This window comes from Alnus glutinosa, chromosome 14, assembly GCF_958979055.1.
Source record: "Alnus glutinosa chromosome 14, dhAlnGlut1.1, whole genome shotgun sequence".
Taxonomy (NCBI): Eukaryota; Viridiplantae; Streptophyta; class Magnoliopsida; order Fagales; family Betulaceae; genus Alnus; species Alnus glutinosa.
Window position 1 is genome coordinate 4,931,391 of NC_084899.1, and position 18,678 is coordinate 4,950,068.

Sequence of the window (18,678 nt, forward strand, 5' to 3'; positions counted from 1 at the left end):
ATAAAAAAAAGTTAGGGGTTTGGCGGGTGGTCCGGCCTGGGGGTGGTTTCGACCACCTCATACGGCCGATTTGGGGGTGGCCGAGGCCTTTGGGGGTGATTCGGCCACCTCCAAAACCCAAACCTTCTTTTTTTTTTTTTTTTTTTTTCTTTTTTTTTTTTGGTTTCTAGGTCTTTTAGGGTGGCCGGACCACCCCCAAGGGCATGGGGGTGGTTTTGACCTCCCCATACGGCCGATCTGGGGGTGGCTCGGCCACCCCCAAGGCCCCAAAACCCAATTTTTTTTTTTTTCTAGGCCTTTTAGGGGTGGCCGGACTACCCCCAAAGGCCTGAGGATGGTTTTGACCATCCCATACTGTCGATCTAGGGGTGGCCGAGGCTTTTGGGGGTGGTCCGGCCACCCCAAACCCCTAATTTTTTTTATTTATTTTTTTTTTTTTGGCTTTTTGGGGGTGGCCAGACCACCTCCAACGCCGAACCACCCCAGTCGGCTTTGGAGGTGGTCTGGCCACCCCCTTGGGCAACGCCAGCCACCCCTTATGGTTTTTTTTTTTTTTTTTTTTTTTTTTAATATTTTTGGTTTTTAACTATTATTATTTTTTTAATTTTTAAATTTATTAATAATTTTGTGAAATTTTTTAAGTGGAAAACAATACCGTTTTGTGAAACACTACAACAAAACTGCTGCATGAAAGCCGAATCCTAACAAGTAACTATAATGATATGGGGAACAGTACCTATCCAAACTAAGCATTAATCACAAGTGGATAGAATGCAACAAGTATCCAAGTTGACTGCATCTATAATCTATTGGTCTGACTGACCTACAAAATATTCTTGCACCTGTGGGTATATGTTCTTGCACAATATAAACGTAAAGGTACAAACACATACATGTACTTATAGAATCTAAAAACTAAAATAATTTCAAATGGAACGTGAGATTATTTTCCTTCCTACAGATACAAGAATGTCAATGCATAAAAATGTCAAATTCCTCTGACCAGAGAAAATTAAGAGTTGAAAGATGAAATGTATAGCCTCCCCAATTTATAGTAAGAAGCATAAATACATTCCCATACCTTTGTCGCATAGTAATTAAGATCGTCCAGATCCCCATATTTAACAGCCTATTATTATATACTCTCTATCGCAATAAGATCGAGAAGCAGAATTGTGCCAAAAAAATAAAAATAAAACATGGTAACAAGCAAGCTAATGAAATGGGGGCAACTCAAGCATCTAAAGATAACAAGAAAATGTTCTCGCTATCTTTCACATCCACTGTACCACCATGGTTCTAGTGGTGGGACAATCCTCCAAGGTTGCAAAATGTACAAGCATGTCATCCCACTTTAATCGGTACTCCTCATCCCAAATGAGATCTCCCACCAACTCAACAGTGGCATCTTCAAACAATGTCCTGCTAGGATATTGTGAAAAGCAACAAAATTTGAAAGAAAAACCCTCTATCCAATCAGATTGATGGGCATCAAAGTGATATAATTCTAACATGTAAGGATTACATCATTATCTAAATATCTAATATAATCTAAATAGAAATAGCAGTTTGAATAAGAGTTTTATTTCTTCTAGTGAGAGAAGACGAGTAATAGTACTTGTTTTCATTTAAAGTTCCATTTAAATAGCAATAGGTTATCCAATTGAATGTATGGGATAACTCTATCTAGAATAGAGTTACACTCCGCTAGCTTTATTGTGTATTTAAATGAATGATTATGGAATATATGTTATGTTGAATTTTGTTAAGTAAAATACAGTCTTATTATGTTTTTTTTAGAGTTCTTAGCTCACTCGAAACAGCCAACCTATCAATTCATGTGTTTTGCATTAATTAATTGGTTCACATCACAAAACACAGCAATTAACAAGAGTTGAGAGAGGGACAAGGTAGAGGAGAACCCCCAAATAACCAAACCCGCTAGATTCAGAAGAAATATATATAAAAAGAAAAAGAAAGAAAAGAGAAAAGATTGAAAAAGAATTTACAATGAGATTTAGGTATGGGTTTTCTGCATAGACAGAGAGCAGGAGAAAGAAGAAGTATATTATCTATGGAAGGAGGACTTGCAGGCAGGGTTTCAAAATGTGCCACCAAACACCCAAGTAACGTTTTTCACTTTTTACTGCTTGAAAGCTAGATAGGAGCGTAGGAAAGGCTGAACACAAAAATAGTAAAGGTTACATACGGTGGACCAATGTGGACTAGAAGATAGATCCGCTCATAGTCCTATAATGAGACGACCCGGATGATTTGCATTCTATATGCCTAAATTATTTTTGAGTACTATTGGGCCTGGCTGCACTGTTGAGCATAGCAACCCAATAGCTGGCCCTTCAGCATAGGGCACAAGCTTAGAGCCCATTTAACATAGAGGATCCACTAAAATAGCCCATAAGATCGTAATAATCAAACGGCTTTTAGCCCACCACGTGGCAAGCATCCCAAAGACATATTCAACTAGGTCTCATTTTATAAAAGCACTCTCCAAAAGTATATATAAACTGTTCTCTCCACCAAAAATATATGGTTCCGTATGAACATAAATCATGTAAAAGGTAGTCACCAACCATGAAGTGTTGTATGGACCGTCTACATTTGTTTGTATTTTGTTTTTTGTAATATTTGGATATTCCATTTTCCCTTCCCCTTAAAAATTTGAATTGATTAGAGATAAAAGTAAAATATAAAAAATTAAAAATTAGAGATTCAAAGTTTGGCTAATTTAAGCTATAAGGCCAAGCTCCACAAAAAAGATAAAGATTTTCTCTAAATCGAGTTGAAAAAAGTTCTTCTATCTCAGTTTATAAATTTGTTATGTCTCTTTACATGTGACAATTCTATTTTTTTCAATAGCATATAATCAGCTCGTACTATTCTTTAATAATTTTTTTTTTTTCAATTCTTCTAATATTATTAAAAAAATATATACTTCTCGTATACTAAAAAACACAGTACACATAACAAATTTATAAACTAAACCAAAGGTTTTTCCAACTTAATTTGATGAAAAATTGTCCCCAAGAAGATGTCTTGACTTGTGCTTTTTTATACCAGCGACCACAATTACTAGAAATCATTAAGCTAGACACATAGTGCTTGGAGTGTGTTTCATCTCCAATATTTTCATTTTTTTTAGGGATAATTACACTATTGATTTCTGTGGTATGTTATAATTATTTTTCACTTTCTATGGTTTAAAAATTTCATGGGAATTCCTTGTGGTATACAATAATTACAAATCGATCCCTTGCGTCAAATTCCGTTAAAATTTTTAACAGATTCTGTTAAATGTCACGTCAGCGCTACGTCAGATCAATAAGAATGCGACACGTGTCCATCTTAATAAAAAAATTATTAAAAAATAAATAAATATACTAATTTTTTTAAAAAAATTAAAAAAACAAAAAAACAAAAAAAAACAAAAAACAAAAAACAAAACAAAACAAAACAAAAAAGCAAGGGGTGGCCGCGCGCCACCCCCGACCACCTCTGGGGTTGGCCGCGGCCTCCCTAGAGGCTGGGGGTGGCGCACGGCCACCACCAAAGGCAGGCCACCCCTTCCTTTTTTTGGTTTTTTTTTAATTTGAATTTGAATTTGATTTTTTTTTTTTTAAAAAAAATAAGTTTATTTATTTATTTTTTTAATAAATTTATTTTTTTTATTAAGATAGACACGTGTCGCATTTTTATTGGTCTGACATGACACTGACGTGGCATTTAACAGAATTTGTTAAAAATTTTAACGAAATTTGACGCCTAGGATCGATTTATAATTATTGCTTACCACAAAGACTTTTCATGAACTTTTTAAACCATAGGGATTGAAAAATAATTATGGCATACTACAAGAATCAATGGTGCAATTATCCCTTTTTTTTAGGCCAAAGAATACACAGTACATCTATACATGGAAGTTTTCAGCCATAGAATAATTTAGGCTCACTTCTACATGACAGTTCTATCTCAAATTAAGCTCAACCAGGAATCAAATGAAGGCATCACAAAGAACCTAGACATTACAAGATCTGAGCAATATTCATGAAACTCATTTTTGAAACATGATTACACATTACATCTAGCTGATAGATCAAGATTAAGCTTCTTGCTTGGAATGGCAATCTTGCCGGGTGCTAACACAATTACAGTGAGTGATCAGGGATTTGCAAACGTACAACCGCTAATAATCGTTAACAATTGCTAATCGAAATAACAAAAATAAAAAATATAAACCGCAATAATATATATATCTGCAATTAAACCAATGAGAACAAATTTCTCAAATTTTGATGTTTGACCCCAAAAAGAGAAGAAGCAACATGCACATTTTGAAACATAACCTTAATTAAGCCGACAAAAACTGATGGAGTGATTTTGCTTCGGAAAATTATTAGCAAGTGATCTAATTCTCCTTGGTTCACCTGGCAGTCTGTCCTTCCACCCCGTTCCGAATTCTGGCTATCCATTGATGTTGGTTGCTGTGCAGGTGTTCCCTGATCATAAGCCATGGTCTGTCTTTGCATTCCCTCTCTTCTCTGAACTTACAATTGTTTCCCCGCACCGGACAACTTTCCCATCAACAACCAAATACCCTAAAATCAACCCAGAAAAAGAAAGGAGTAGAAGAAAAGAAAAACATGGATTACAAAGCAATAACACCAAAACCAATTGCCATTTCCTAATTGAATTCAAGTTTTAAACAGAACTTACCTCCATAATCTTTGTTGGCTTGATCAAGATAAAAATCCGGTTCCACCGAACGAACACCAGCTAACCCTATTCAACCGGAAGAACCCAATCACAAATCCAGCTAATTCAATCAAACACCCACCAAATGAAACCAGTAGAAAGCCTTAAACCAACCCCTACAACCTTAATTCAAAAACCCCATGACACCCACTACAATTGATCAATGATCATGCTGACCCTATAGAGAAAACACAACATTGGAAACGAACAATAGATCAAAACGAAACAAATGCAAACATAAAATATATATATATATATATATATATATATATATATATATATATATATATATATATATATATATATATATATATATATATATAGCCCTTAAAACACTTTTTCAATATGTAGATCTCATCAAACATACTTGCTTCATCAGATTTCGTCCAAGTTAACGAGATTCCCTAACGAAAGGGGCCAAAACATATAACGTTGGTAGTTGGATGCTCTATTTCAGTTAGTGGCAGAGCCATGATTTTTGTTCAGGGGGATCAAGAGTTTTTTTAAAGAAAAATTATGAATAAAAACAAATTGATTAAAGTATTAAAAAAAAATATAACTAACAAAATAAATAAATAATTTAACAAAATTTAATTATTGTTTAAAAAACATATAAATGTAATATACAATTTCTTGTGCCACTCTTCAATTTGGTCTCTATCATTAGAATGATAATCAGAATTTTTTTTCTTAAACAATGATCTACCGACAAATATGTTAAATTTATCTCGACACGAGCTCATTTAAAATTTGATTAGAGCTCAATGAAATCATATATTGTTATTCTCCACAGTCTTAGCTAACTTCAATTATAAATTTTTATATAATTAAAATATGTAACAAAAACTATATATTTTCATAAACAAATAAAAGCTTAATCAATATTAAGGTTTGATTATATACCTGAAACTTTTTAAGAAAAGGGAAATAATCAAAAAGCAATTGATCTAAATTATTGAAGGCTTGAAAAAAAATAATTGACAGACTAAAAGAACGACTTCGTAATTCAGTCTTCTTAATTTTGCAAGTGTCTAAATCTCAATTTAGAATTTTGCTTTTCACTGTAAATGCCTTTTGTGTATTGCTTGACCTTTCCTTCTAGTTTAGGACCTTATATATTTGCTTTTGTTTTTTAAGTAGGCGCCTTATCTATTGAGACCTATACTTTAGGCTTTTATTTATTTATTTATTTAAAATGGCATTTGTTTTTAGTTGTGCTTAATTATAAGAGCTAAGTGGCTTAGAGTCTTTGGATTGACGGCTCAGGGAAAGCCCATTAGAAATTTTTTTTCTAAGCCCACTGACGCGTTAAAATAAACAAGGCCAGCACATGGTCCACCAGCACGTTATTTAAACGGTGTGTTTTAATAAAAAGATCTCCTCTAATCGTCTTCTTCTCCTTTTCATTTAACCTAAACCTAAAAGCCTGAAAATGTTGTAACTGTGAAAAATTTCAGACGTCCTAGAGCTGCTTGACTCATTTGCCCTAGCCTGAAGTTTGATGAGCGGGTGTTGATTGCCCCTAATCTGTTGTTAAAGGCGGGCAAGCACATCATGCAGGAAATTTTCTAATGGGACAAGGTAAATTTTTGGATTTGGGGGTGGGGGGATTTGACTCCTCTCGATCCGCTCTCCCCCCACCCCTGATTTCAGTCGACTTGGGAGTTCATGCGCAATTTTTGATAGTCAATAGGAAAGAAAGTAATTATCCCAAAACCTAACCAATAAACGCTAAACCCATAAAGCAACCAGGCGGCGGGTTCTATCAAATGCCAAAATTTCATTAAATGAAAAAAAAAAAAAAAAAAAAAAACCATTAATTCCTAAACCCGATCCCTAAAATCCTAGGTCCAAAAAACCTAGAAAGGATTTACCTTTAACCTTCTCAGATAGCTCCCGGGAAATCAAAGCTCCAAATCCTGCATACGTCGACATTGGCGAATAAAGAACCGAGTATATCTTCTTCTTCGCCACTTCCTCACTACAATAACCCCACAGAAATCAAACTCAAAAAATCGAATTAAAAAAAGAAAAAAGAAATCCTTCAAAAACCGAGTCAAATCAGCACCTTCCCACAACATTGGCTAGAGTTTTGACAAAGGAATCCATCATTTCCTCCTCGGAGGGTTTTGGGTCGGTCGTTAACTCCATGAGGATGAGCCAGTGCTCGTAGTCGCAGCCATCGGTTCTATTTCTTCGTGGTTTGCTGCAGGTTGTAGGTGGATCGTTGACGGGCGAGTATCCCGGCCCGGAGGTCTTGGGGCGGGTCTGTACTTTGACCGGGTCGGGCGCGAATCGGTGGGTTTGCTGGTTGATAAGGAGTGCGAAAGCGAAGCGAGAACGAGAAGAGAGTGTAGAAGAAGAAAGGATTTGACTTGCGAGTGATGCTAGAGTGAGCCGGACGATGAAGTACGCCATTGCTGGAGCTCTCGTGGTCTCTCTCTGTTTCCGGTAAGGAAAATGCTAGAATTCCCACCCCAATCCCACCGACTCTAAGTGTTTTAATTTTTTTATTTAATAAATCAATTTTTAACATTTTACACTTAGGGTTGGTGGAATTGGAGTGGGATGAGAGTGGGAATTCTAGCATTTCCCTTCGAGTAATTCTACACGGGAAATGCTGGGTACCCACCAGGAACCCACCAAGCCTACATGGCTTTCATTTTTTTATTTTTTAAATGTAAAGAATTTCTTTATGTATTTTGATTTTTGGATTTGCGTATAAAATAAAAATAAAAATAAAAAATAAAACAAAGTCAAGATGTGGCTCGTCATTTACCCCATTTTCCCTAAAATTTCCCATCATTTCTCTTTCCCCAAAAATTCCCCCCATTTCCGGCACTGACCACCGTCCGACCACCCTCCACCAAACGACCGACACCGCCCCCCTCAAACCACAGATCTCAACCCACAATCTCCATAGATCAAACCCATTTTTCAAATCTCCCCCGTCTTGCTCCCCCACTCGATCGAGCGTCGGCCACTAACCCACCAACCGAGCGCCGCCCATCTCCGACCATTACTCTCTCTTAGCTTCCTTTATCATTGCAGACCCATCGACCGCCACTCATCGGAGAACCGCCCAACCGACCAGGAGTGCCGGCCATCTTATTCTCTCTCTATGGTATCTCTCTCTCTCTCTCTCTCTCTCTCTCTCTCTCTCTCTCTCATTCTTCACGACCGGCCACTGTGGATTGTTGTTGTGTTTTTTTTTTTTTTTCTTTCTCTCTCTCTCTTTCTCAACGGTTGGTCACTGCTCGTCAATGTTGTGATAATTTTTTGTGCTTTTTGTTGTCTTTTTTTGGTTCTTGAAGATGCTTGCCGGGTGTTTGACAAAATGCCTGATACGAGTTATTTGAATTTATTTGGTTTGCTTTCCGGGTCTATGCTATAGTGACTATCTCATGTTTTTCTTTTGTCAATTTGGTAGGCCAAAGGGCCTTGATCCTTGTGTTTCTAGCAGTCATACCAATACAAAACTTCAAAAATGCAGATAAGATTGAAATCACACATCAGAAAAGTGTGAGACAATTGGCCCGAATAGTTCATTTTTCTTTTCATCTAATTTCTAATGAAATCTAGCTAGTTAGTGCAACTGTGCATGTGCTTTGGGCTCTAGTAGACTCTGTAGAAGCAGCAATACACAAATTTCATTCCGCTTGACTAAAACTAAATTAGAGATTAATTAAGGTTAAGGGTTGATTTATTTCCATTTTCATTATTTATAGGTGCTTAATTTGTCAAAAGAACAAAATCTGTATTTAGTGTTTGGGTCATGAGCAGCCTGTAGTATGCTTCCTTATTTTGTTTGGTGCATAGCATATATACTCTAATAATTACAATTCATGATTCATTTTGTAGCACGGTCATTTAGTTCGTACTCAGGTATTTTCATTATGTGGACAAATATGACGATTTACTTGATGCCATTTTTAAATTCTTTCCAAAAACTTTGGGTTGTTTCATTTGTGTGTTAGGTTGGAGTGGCCCTTGATGTAAGAGAGTTATTAAGGTTGGTATATAAGCACAATTTTGAACAAGCTTTCCACATAGCCCTTTCAAGATGTGATTTGTCAATTGTGTCTTGGCTATGTTCACATGTGAATTTGTCTCATCAACAATGTGCACAAACTCAACAATATGTGAAAATTTATTTTTATTTTTTAGGGGAAAGTACACTTTACTCCCTGATGTATCCACCCATTGACAATTTGATGCCCAATGTTTAAAAATTGGTAAATGACCCCCCTAATATAACCAACTTTGGCACTTAAAACCTTCTGTCCACTTAATCTGTCAAAAGTGACGGAAAAGATGTCACATGACACGCACATGACCTTTTAAAGCCTAACTTTCCAAAATCACCACTACTTCTATTCAAAACACACCGTTTCATTTAATAGCCAATACACACCGTTTCAAGAAGCCCCGTATCCTTCACCTCCAATGGCCACATTGGCCAGAACACAGTGAAAAACAAATTGACTTAAGGTACTTTTGTCTTCGATCAAGACCACTTGCATGCGAACTCCATCTTTTTATGTAACTTAGTTTGCAAACACTTGCTGCGTATGATTTCTTTTCGTCTTTTATCTTTTAATGGAGAGAAACTATATATAGGGATGATCATAGTTAAGAGAGTGAGAGAGAAGCAATTAAGTAGAAAAAGAAACAAGAAATCGACACACTACCTATTTACATCCTCATTATTTAGACGTGGACACAAAACCCAAACATGCAAACGACTACATCCTTATTATTTATATTCAAACTTTTTCTCCCATAATGGCAGTTATGGAAAGGTAGAATTAGCTGACAGTTATGAAAAGAGTGGGTAGTTAGAAGCTGAGAAATGGTCCTCTGTTCAGCATCCAAGCAGAGTCTCTTCATTTCAAAAGAAAATAATAGCACTGAGAATATTGCAACAACTAATGGAAAAGAAAGATGAGGCTAACGAAGTAGTAGTGAGAAGTAGTGAGAAAATTAGCAGAGAGAAAGAAGAAGGAAAAGGGAAGGAGAATAACCACCACCCACTTCCTCTAATGGCCTTAAATCACGTATCAAGACTCAGAATTGTGAAAGAGTCCATAAATTTCTACACCAAAGTTCTGGGATTTGCTTTGATATAGAGCTAGAAATCCCTTTGTTCTCCCCTGTTTTATAGTGTGCGAACAGAGGACGCGTTTTAACAAGAAATGGGTTATGGGAACACAATGTCCAATGCTGGATAGATTGCAAAACAAGATCTTTTGAGAAAAAAACATATAACTGTTCGATGATTTCTCCGATGCCCAGATAAGTACAGCTCTTGTGTTATTGGATGCTAAGCTTGAAGTGGGGTGGCCCACATCCAGAAAGGGAGCCATGAGGTTCCGTTTTGATCTCAATTTTGTGAGGGAAAATTGGCGAATAATCCAATGCATTCCATACGAGGGCAACAGAACCATCTACGACGTTCTTATAAATCAACGCGTTGAGGTTGGCACTGTGGTTAGTATTGTATCAAAAGATGGGAAAACCCAAATGGTTAAAAGAGAGGAAGAGCAGCAACCTTGCGAGAAACGAAAGCTTCATCTTCTCTTTGTTGCTGCTTGCAAAATGACTTAGGTCTGTGAGGGACAATGATGGTGTTCTGAGAGAGAGCGAGAGAGAGAAATGGAGTTGCAAGAGAGAGAAATAGATTTTTAATTTAAACGATGCTTCTTGGCCAAACTCACACATGTGACCTCTTTTCCGTCTTTTTGGATGGATTAAGTAGACAGAAGGTTTTAAGTGTTAAAGTTGGTTATATTAGGGGGGTCATCTACCATTTTTTTAAACATTGGGCATCAAATTGCTAATAGGTGGATACATCACGGGGGTAAAGTGTACTTTCCCCTATTTTTTATTTTTGGTGAAAGAATTAGCAACTATTTCTTTGACATTTGAAGTGTTCATTTAAGATACGCATATGATTGATGTAACGAAAGCTTTCTTTTCAGGTTGATCTACAATGGATATTGTCTGTAGTTCCTCCCTCTTAGCCAAGGAGTACTACTCTACCTTATGTGGCAATTAGCTTGTGATATCAACAACTCATCCCAAAAACTTGCTTGAATGACAGTTGTAGCTAATGCAACAAATTACGAGAAGGGGTAATTCAATAGAACTGGTTTTAGCGTTAAGAAGTTATCTTGTAATAGTAATTGTTTCTCAAAGCAGCCAATTCATTAGACAGTCTCAAAAATTATCGTCAATGACATCTCAATTGCTTAGAAAAAGGGGGAGGGGGGGGAGGTGGTAAATTCGCAAAAAAAAAGATTTGATATCTTAATGGATTGATGAAACCACTTTTAACTGAAACACAAGAAGGTATAGAAATAGGCAAAAAAAAAAAAAAAAAATGGAATCTTCAGCAATTTGATGGCCAAATTGTAGCAATTTAAGCAGACTAAGTAGTACTTTGTGTGACAGCCCTTATAAGACCCTCCTGTTCAAATAAATTTTAGACTGTCTAACTACTTATTCAGACAAATGGTCCCATGTGCATTATCTCACATATGTTGCACAAATTACTAGTAATTTGGATAAAAAATTGTTGGAAGTCATCATTCAAAAAAAAAAAAAAAAAAAAAACCTTAAAGGCGAGCATTACTTTCCACAAAGACTGTGCTCAGAAGCTACCCAATTGAAACCAAAAATTTCAATTAGCAGGATTCAGGGCTTAACTACCTCTTTTTAGAGCACCAATTAGCAGGCCCTTTTTTTAACTTCTTAGTAGTCAACAACAAATTCACCCTTGGCTATTCTCAGCACCAGTCGATAGTTAGTGCAGATGTTAAGCAGAAACTAGCCAATAGAAGGTAGAATAAAGGTACAAATATTCTAAAAGAATAAACTAAAATATATGAAGGTTATTGGAGGTGTGTATAAATAAAGAATAATACAAGTATCTGACTGTTTTGAATCTCCTTTAGCTATGATTGTAAAAATCTCCAGAATTATGTCAAATATCTACAATAAATAATCAGGCTACTCTAAATAATTGAAAAAATCACTTCCCACCACTGCCATTATATCTCTCCATCCAATTTGTGATAAAAACCACTTACAAATAGGACGTACAAAGAATGAAAATTTCCTCAACCAATATGTCAGTTTGATTTCCTATTCTGCAGGTAACGGGAACATCAAATATAGCGCCGCAGTTGGATTAGCATCACGCTTATATCGTCACCAGAGCCTCGTGAAACCGAAAGGTCTACAAGATTTTTACAGGCAGTCAATGGTTCTGGTTTATCAATGCCCATGCACCAAGGACGAGCAATATCTACTGCTTCCTGATCACTAACCTGTAAACCAAGAAAACAAAGAATCTGATCAATAATTTGGTACTTACATCTTTCAAAGGATTCAAGCAATAAAGGAAAAGAAACCATACCTTATCCCATAAACCATCCGATGCTAAGATTAAGAACTCATATTCTGGTTTGATTCTAATGACTTTTGTATTCGGCTCTGCTATGACCCATTGTTTAAGGTGCCAATCACCAATCCCTCTAGACACAGCCAGAGATCCCTGAATTCTCCAAGCACCATGGCAAAAATCAACATAGCCACCCTACAAAATGAAATTCAAAACAACCCATTATTCAAACCGAAGGCAATGAAACGCGATACATGCAATTAACACAAGATTTCAGCAATGAAAAATTGATTCACAAACACTTACCGTGGCCTCAATTTTGACCCTTAGCAACACCACCTCTGCTCATGACAGCACGACAGTCACCAGCATTAGATACAACAAGGTTCCCTTTCCTGATCAACGTTGTCACATAGCATGAGCCACTGTGTACATCTTCTTTCAAAAAATCAGAGTACGTATTCAAGTAACCTTGCTTGACGGCCTCCTCAATTTCCTTATCACCCCTTCTCATCACTTCATCTATTAAGACTATTATGTTCTTATCCAAGTTTTCTGCCGCAAACTCAACAGCTTTTGCACCTCCATGCCCATCAAATACACCAAATAATATAATGTCCAAGACATTTTGTAATAATAAAAACACGAAATTTGGGTAAATAATTAATTTAAGTTAATTTAGTGTCTTTAAAATGCAAGAGAATATTTTTAAGTCCAAAGAAAAGAAATTACAAAAAGAAAAGAATTAAAGAATTTAAATAAGGAAATAGAAAATAAATAAATATATATATATATATATAGACACACACACACACACACACACACACACACAAAAAGTAAGAACATGTGTGCCTCATTAAAAAAGAATTGGATTGAAGGGTTGTACGGCCCTTCAGTTAAAGAGGCAGCTCGCCTGCCTCTTTTCTAAAAAATAAATAATAGGTGAGGTGGCGCAAAGACGTGCGCCCCTCAGGTGAAAAAGAAAAGAGGTAGTAGCCTCTTTTCTAATTAGACCGGGAAGAAGAAAAAAAAAAAAAAAAAAAAAAAAAAAAAAAGAAGGGGGAGTTTATCATTTTTCTTTTAGGGTTTTTTCATAGAAAAACTACGATCCACCAAGATCCAATTGTCAAATCTTCAATCCGTCTTCGGAAACGTGATCCCTGTACTCGGATCTACGTTTCCACCGTTCATTTTGTGATAAAACACTAAACTCGTGTTCTTGAGATTTTTGAGTTAAAATCTTGAAATGAAATGTGAGTTTAATCCTCATTGTTCTTTAGGTGTTTGAGTTGTTGGAACTTGCTTAAAGCTACCAAAACCTTGGGTTTTGGATTGGTGAACTTTTTGTAAGTTTTTCCTAACCCTAACTTTTGGATATTTTATTTTAGTGTTGTTTTATGAGTTTAACCCTAAGTAAATACACATGGGTTAACATTATTGTGGTTAGATAGCATTATTATGTAATGGGTTAGTGAAAATATAATTTGAGGATTAATTTTTAATATTTTGGGTTAGTATTATTTTTGTTTAGTTAGTGTCTAACCCTAAACTAGTGTTTTTGGTTAGTAGGGTTGTGGTTAAATTAATAAATAAGGTTCATGGGAGTGTGTTTGGAACCAGAGAAAATTCTATGGGTTTCCATGGGTTAGTTCTTGGGGCAAGTTAGGAGTTAAAAATGAGTCCAATATTAGAAAAATGTTAATAATGTGCAACATGTAAGTTTACAATGGCACATTGTAAGGGATAATTTAGGAAACCTAGTTGAGCCAAAATCTGTGCAGCTAAGGTGAGTATTCTACTCACTGAAAAAATGTACTTTTATGTATTTAATAGATTTGCAATTGATATATGATTTTATTACTGAACCGACAATATGTTGACATTATATTTTGGATGTGTTAAATAGTTTTAATTATGTTGAAATATCAATGATGCTTATGAGAAATTATGTATGACTGGAAAGTGTGATTTGAATTGATTTGAAGAGATTGATTGCTTGCTGTTGTTGGGATTTAAATTATGCAAATGTTGATTGATGAATTGATGTGTTAAACTGTTTATGGATTTACATTGAAAGCATGAGTTAAAAACATGTTCATGAAATTAGAAGGTATATGTATATTGTTTTAAGGCATGAGGCATAAGCATATGAACGTTAAACGTGCATCGAAGTGAGGTTTATAGCCCATGGGAAACTATATTTAGGTTAAATCGAATGAGGCTTGGATTAATTTCCATAAGGTACATAGGTTAAATCCCATGATGCTTGGATTAATTTCCATGAGGTACTTGGGTTAAATCCCATGAGTTCTTAGGGTAACTCCCATGAGGAAACTTGCATGAGCATGTATAGCATTGTTTTTATGAGTGTAATGTTTTTATGCTATGAGTAGTTTTGCTAGACGTATTAGTATACATATGAGTTTTAATGGAAAAAAGCATACGTATATTTCTATCGTCTGGTTGCATGTGTTAAAAAGCATTGAACTTGGATGTACAAGAATGTTTACGAACCATGTATGAGTAATGACATGTCTAAAAGTAAGTAGGTGAACTGTCCTTGCTCTTTAGTAAAGACGTGCTTGCATATTAGAATTCCACTCTAGTGCTCGCATGATCAATTGGTGTTCAAGACACGAAGCTGAAATACGATTAAAGATGGTGTTGTTCGTATTTTGGAGAAATGATATCTTAGTATGGAAGAGTAAGATGCCATGTATTCTTGCTTAAGACTTATGTGTAGGTGTGAATCCTATAATGGGGCGATCGTATGAACATATGTCTAAGTCACCGATCAAAAGTAATATATTATAGATGAGTTTATATGTAGAAGCTTCCAAGGTAGGATGACTGGAACTTCTATATTTGTTACGAAGTGGAAACTTTGTAAAGAGAATAAAACTCCGGGGTAGCCAAACACAGGAAATCCACTATACTGAAAACAAAACTAGTTACAAGACACTCGTACTCACATACCCTTATGCAATAGTCATACCTTTAACTCTGACGCGAAGCCCATCATAAACGCTTCCCAACTAATTCTTCTAATTGAAGTGGTCTTCAATGGATTCTTTTACCTTAGGGCCGACCCCTAAGATAGACTTCACACGAACTGTTGAGCACACACTGGCAACGACTTAAGAGCTAGCAGATCTTCGATTCTTCCTAAACACCATCTCAAAGCACTATGGAATTCAATACAAAATTCATACAATTTACAAGCCTAGAGCTCCCTATTTATAGGCTTAAAGAAACCTTAAATCTACTGAAAAATGGACTCTGGCTGTCGAGCGTCAGGACGAAAGTTAGCCACGTCTGGACGGTTTTCTGCGATAACCTTTCAGAAACAGCACAATTCTATCCTTATCAGGTCCATGTCCGGACAGCATGACCGAGCGTCTGGACAGTCTTCGCTATAACTCCTTTCCGCGTTCGAACAGAACTCTGGAATATTTTGAAATGCTGGACAGTGTCCAGACGTGTTGCCATGTCGTCCGAACGGCTTCTAGAAACTTTTCAAACAGTGTCGACCTCTAAAATCCAACTCTCTATTAAATAATGATTGACCTAGCGTTCGAACGGTGCTACTCTGACGTCCGGAGGTCTTCAACGTTATTTGCTAGACACTGCGGGGCATCCGAACGCCTTCAAAGGCTTGTCCGAACGGTTGCACAAGAACCGGTTGAAATGGCTTGGAATTTTGCAAAGACTGTTCATGGACATCTTCTAGAAACTTGTTATCAGTCACATTATTTGAAATGAGCACTGCTTGAATAGAAGATTCTGAATAAGAACCGATCAACTTGTTTTAATCTACAACCATTACATAAAGTATTTTTGTCATCCAGAATATAGTCAACATAAAATACTAACAAACTCTCCATTTGGCCATTCTAAGATAAAAAAAAACACTTGACCGGTTTGGAAATACATTCTCAATCCAAAAACCAAAAAATAGTCCCCCTTTTTGTCACACAAGGACAAAGGGTAAACAAAGTATTAATAAAAAAAACCATAAGTATATACGTTTTTAAACAAAGTCTTATAAAAAAGAAATTGTTCGATAAACAATAACAAGACATAACATAAAAACCACTCAATCATCATCATCATTTGGCTTTGGATGATGATACGTCAGGCACTCTCGGATGTCGATCTGGCTATGCTCGACACACTCTCCTATAAGATTGACTTCCCGCTGAAGAGTTGACATTGAAGACATAAGCTGTGCAAAAGCAGCTTCAATGTCAAAAGTGGGAGGCACAACCTGTGATGATGATGCAGCTGCTGTGGAGAGATCTGGTGGAGGTTGAGGAATAGCGCCTTGAGCCTCATGCCGCAACTGCACATTAGACTTCATGCGAGTCTGTATGCCAAGGGAATCTGGGATCCGTGATCGAGGCTCAGAGTCTGAAATATCTGTCACGACCTAAAGACAGATTTGAGTGATTAAACACCCAAAAGACAGACTCGTGTTCTTCTCATTATGAACCTCGAGCATAGTGTGCAAGATGTGCTTGCACAGGAAAAAGGAGTCTACATCACAATGGCATAGAGAAGGGTGGCCTTCTTGAGAGTAAGCTCACTACGTTGAACTTGAGGCAAAAGGTTTGTCACAACAACCTTTGCTAAGAATCAGTGCATAGGAGCAAAGGCACCGATGTTGATCTAGGAGTGTGACGTCCTCTCTCTGTGGTCTTGTCCCAAAGAAATCATGCAGGAAATCAATGTTGGGAGCCTCATCAAGAAAAGGAACTCCTGAGACTGGTAACACAGGCACTCCGATCACAGCACTGATAAGCTGTGGATCAATCTGAATCGGCTATCCTCTGACCATGGTCTGCATAATGAGTCCTTTGTCATCCTACTAGATGATGATGATGTTGCTGTAGAACTCCTGTACCAGTCTAGGAAAGGTCGGGCAGGCACAGTTGTACAAGTACTCCTAGTGGTTCTCCAGTAGCATCTGAGCAATGGGGAGCAGAACTGGATCTCTCAGATCTACGCGGAGAAGATTCTGCTCTGATAGGACCTGCCGCGATTGCATGCGGTGCAACCTGTTAGCAACTGACTCTTCAGTTCTTTGCCTGACTCGAGGAGGAGAGTCGTCTGAAGACATATTTCTTGAGCTAAAAAAAAAAAATCACAGAAACAAATCCATGAAAGCGTTAATTTCTGTTAGTCCAAAAAAAAAAAAAAAAAATTGGACATTATAACGACTGTAAAATAGACTATCCCAAAAATTACAACTACATAAAACACAACCCAAACAATAACAAAATACCAAAATTTAGAAAATATGTCAAAATCTCAACCCAATCAATACTGAAAAAGAGCACTGAATCATATTTATTAGTTTATGATTGGCCTTATTCTGTGTTTGGACAAAATCACTTGTTTGTAAAGATGTTTTATCAAGGGGATTCCGCTATTCAGAAGTATTTCAAAAGATTCTACATTGCTTGAAAGTCAGAAGAATTCCGGTCCCCTGTCAGCCGTCCGGGCGACATGTCATCCCGTCCGGACACTTATCTATCCACTGTTCCATCCGTCTGGAAGACGTATCATATCGTTCTGACGCTCGATAGACCAAGCATTATTCGTCCGGACGACATGGATTTCCGTCCAAACCCTTCACTGTATCGAGAAGCTTCTGTGCCAGCTTGCATCTGTCTGAAAGACTCAGCAGCCCGTCCAGAAGTTGTCCAGTGATCGATCAGCTTCAGATTTTCTTTCCAAGTTCAATTAAGGGAAGATTAATTCGACCATCCGGACAACGTGGATTCCCGTCCGGACGCGCTCATTTATAAGGCAAGAATCTCAATTCAAATACAACCGTCCAGACGTCTGTCAGCATGGTTCAGACGCGCGTTCAACATATATAGAAATTGCGGATTCAACTTCAACCGTCCGGACGCCTGCCTATCATGGTCCGGACGTGCGCTCATCTAATATGGAAATTGCATGTTGAAGACTAACCGTCCGGACGGCCATCTCCCATGGTCCGGACCCGCAAAGCCTTATATGAAAATTACTTCCAGCAGACGTGCTACCGTCCGGACATCGGTGCCTCACCGTCCGGACACGGCTCTCAAACATGAAAGATTTTCAGGAAAAATATCAAAAATTCTGATCCCACAGTTGTCCATCCGGATGACCCATGTCCACTGTCTGGACGGAGCCCGTATATTTTACAACAGTCGCCCATTTGAACCTCAGCCTATAAATAGAGGCTTCTGAGCATTGAGAACAACAAAAATTCGGTATTGAATTCCATCAGAGCTTAGAGAGTTATTTGTGAGATTATTGGAGCTGATTTGCCTCTCTGAAGCTGTTATTGTGTGCTGTTATTGAGCTATAAACTGAAGTCTATCTTAAGGGTCGGCCATAAGATAAAGGATTCCATTGAAGACCTCTTCAAGTAGGAGACCTGGTTGGGAAGCGTTCGTGTTGGGTTACACGTCAGAGAGCAAGGTACGACCACTACATCAGGGTTATGTGAG

At 37.1% G+C, this 18,678-nt stretch overlaps 2 protein-coding genes across 2 annotated transcripts; both read right to left on the reverse strand.

Moving 5' to 3' along the window:
* Nucleotides 1-4,327: 4,327 nt before the first annotated feature.
* Nucleotides 4,328-7,239, reverse strand: LOC133856570 (multiple organellar RNA editing factor 3, mitochondrial-like). Its single transcript, XM_062291628.1, has 4 exons — nt 6,839-7,239; nt 6,645-6,751; nt 4,732-4,797; nt 4,328-4,613 (listed from the first exon to the last, which is right to left on the reverse strand). Exons 1-4 carry the CDS (start codon nt 7,186-7,188, stop codon nt 4,519-4,521), a joined length of 618 nt encoding a protein of 205 aa, XP_062147612.1. The 5' UTR covers nt 7,189-7,239; the 3' UTR covers nt 4,328-4,518.
* Nucleotides 7,240-11,872: 4,633 nt separating this feature from the next.
* LOC133857559 (probable protein phosphatase 2C 25) lies at nt 11,873-12,782 on the reverse strand (the record flags this gene model as incomplete). The annotated part of the gene is made up of 3 exons (XM_062292822.1): nt 11,873-12,101; nt 12,191-12,330; nt 12,503-12,782. Coding segments are annotated over 3 exons (582 nt in total), but the record flags the coding sequence as incomplete, so codon positions are not given.
* Nucleotides 12,783-18,678: the final 5,896 nt, after the last annotated feature.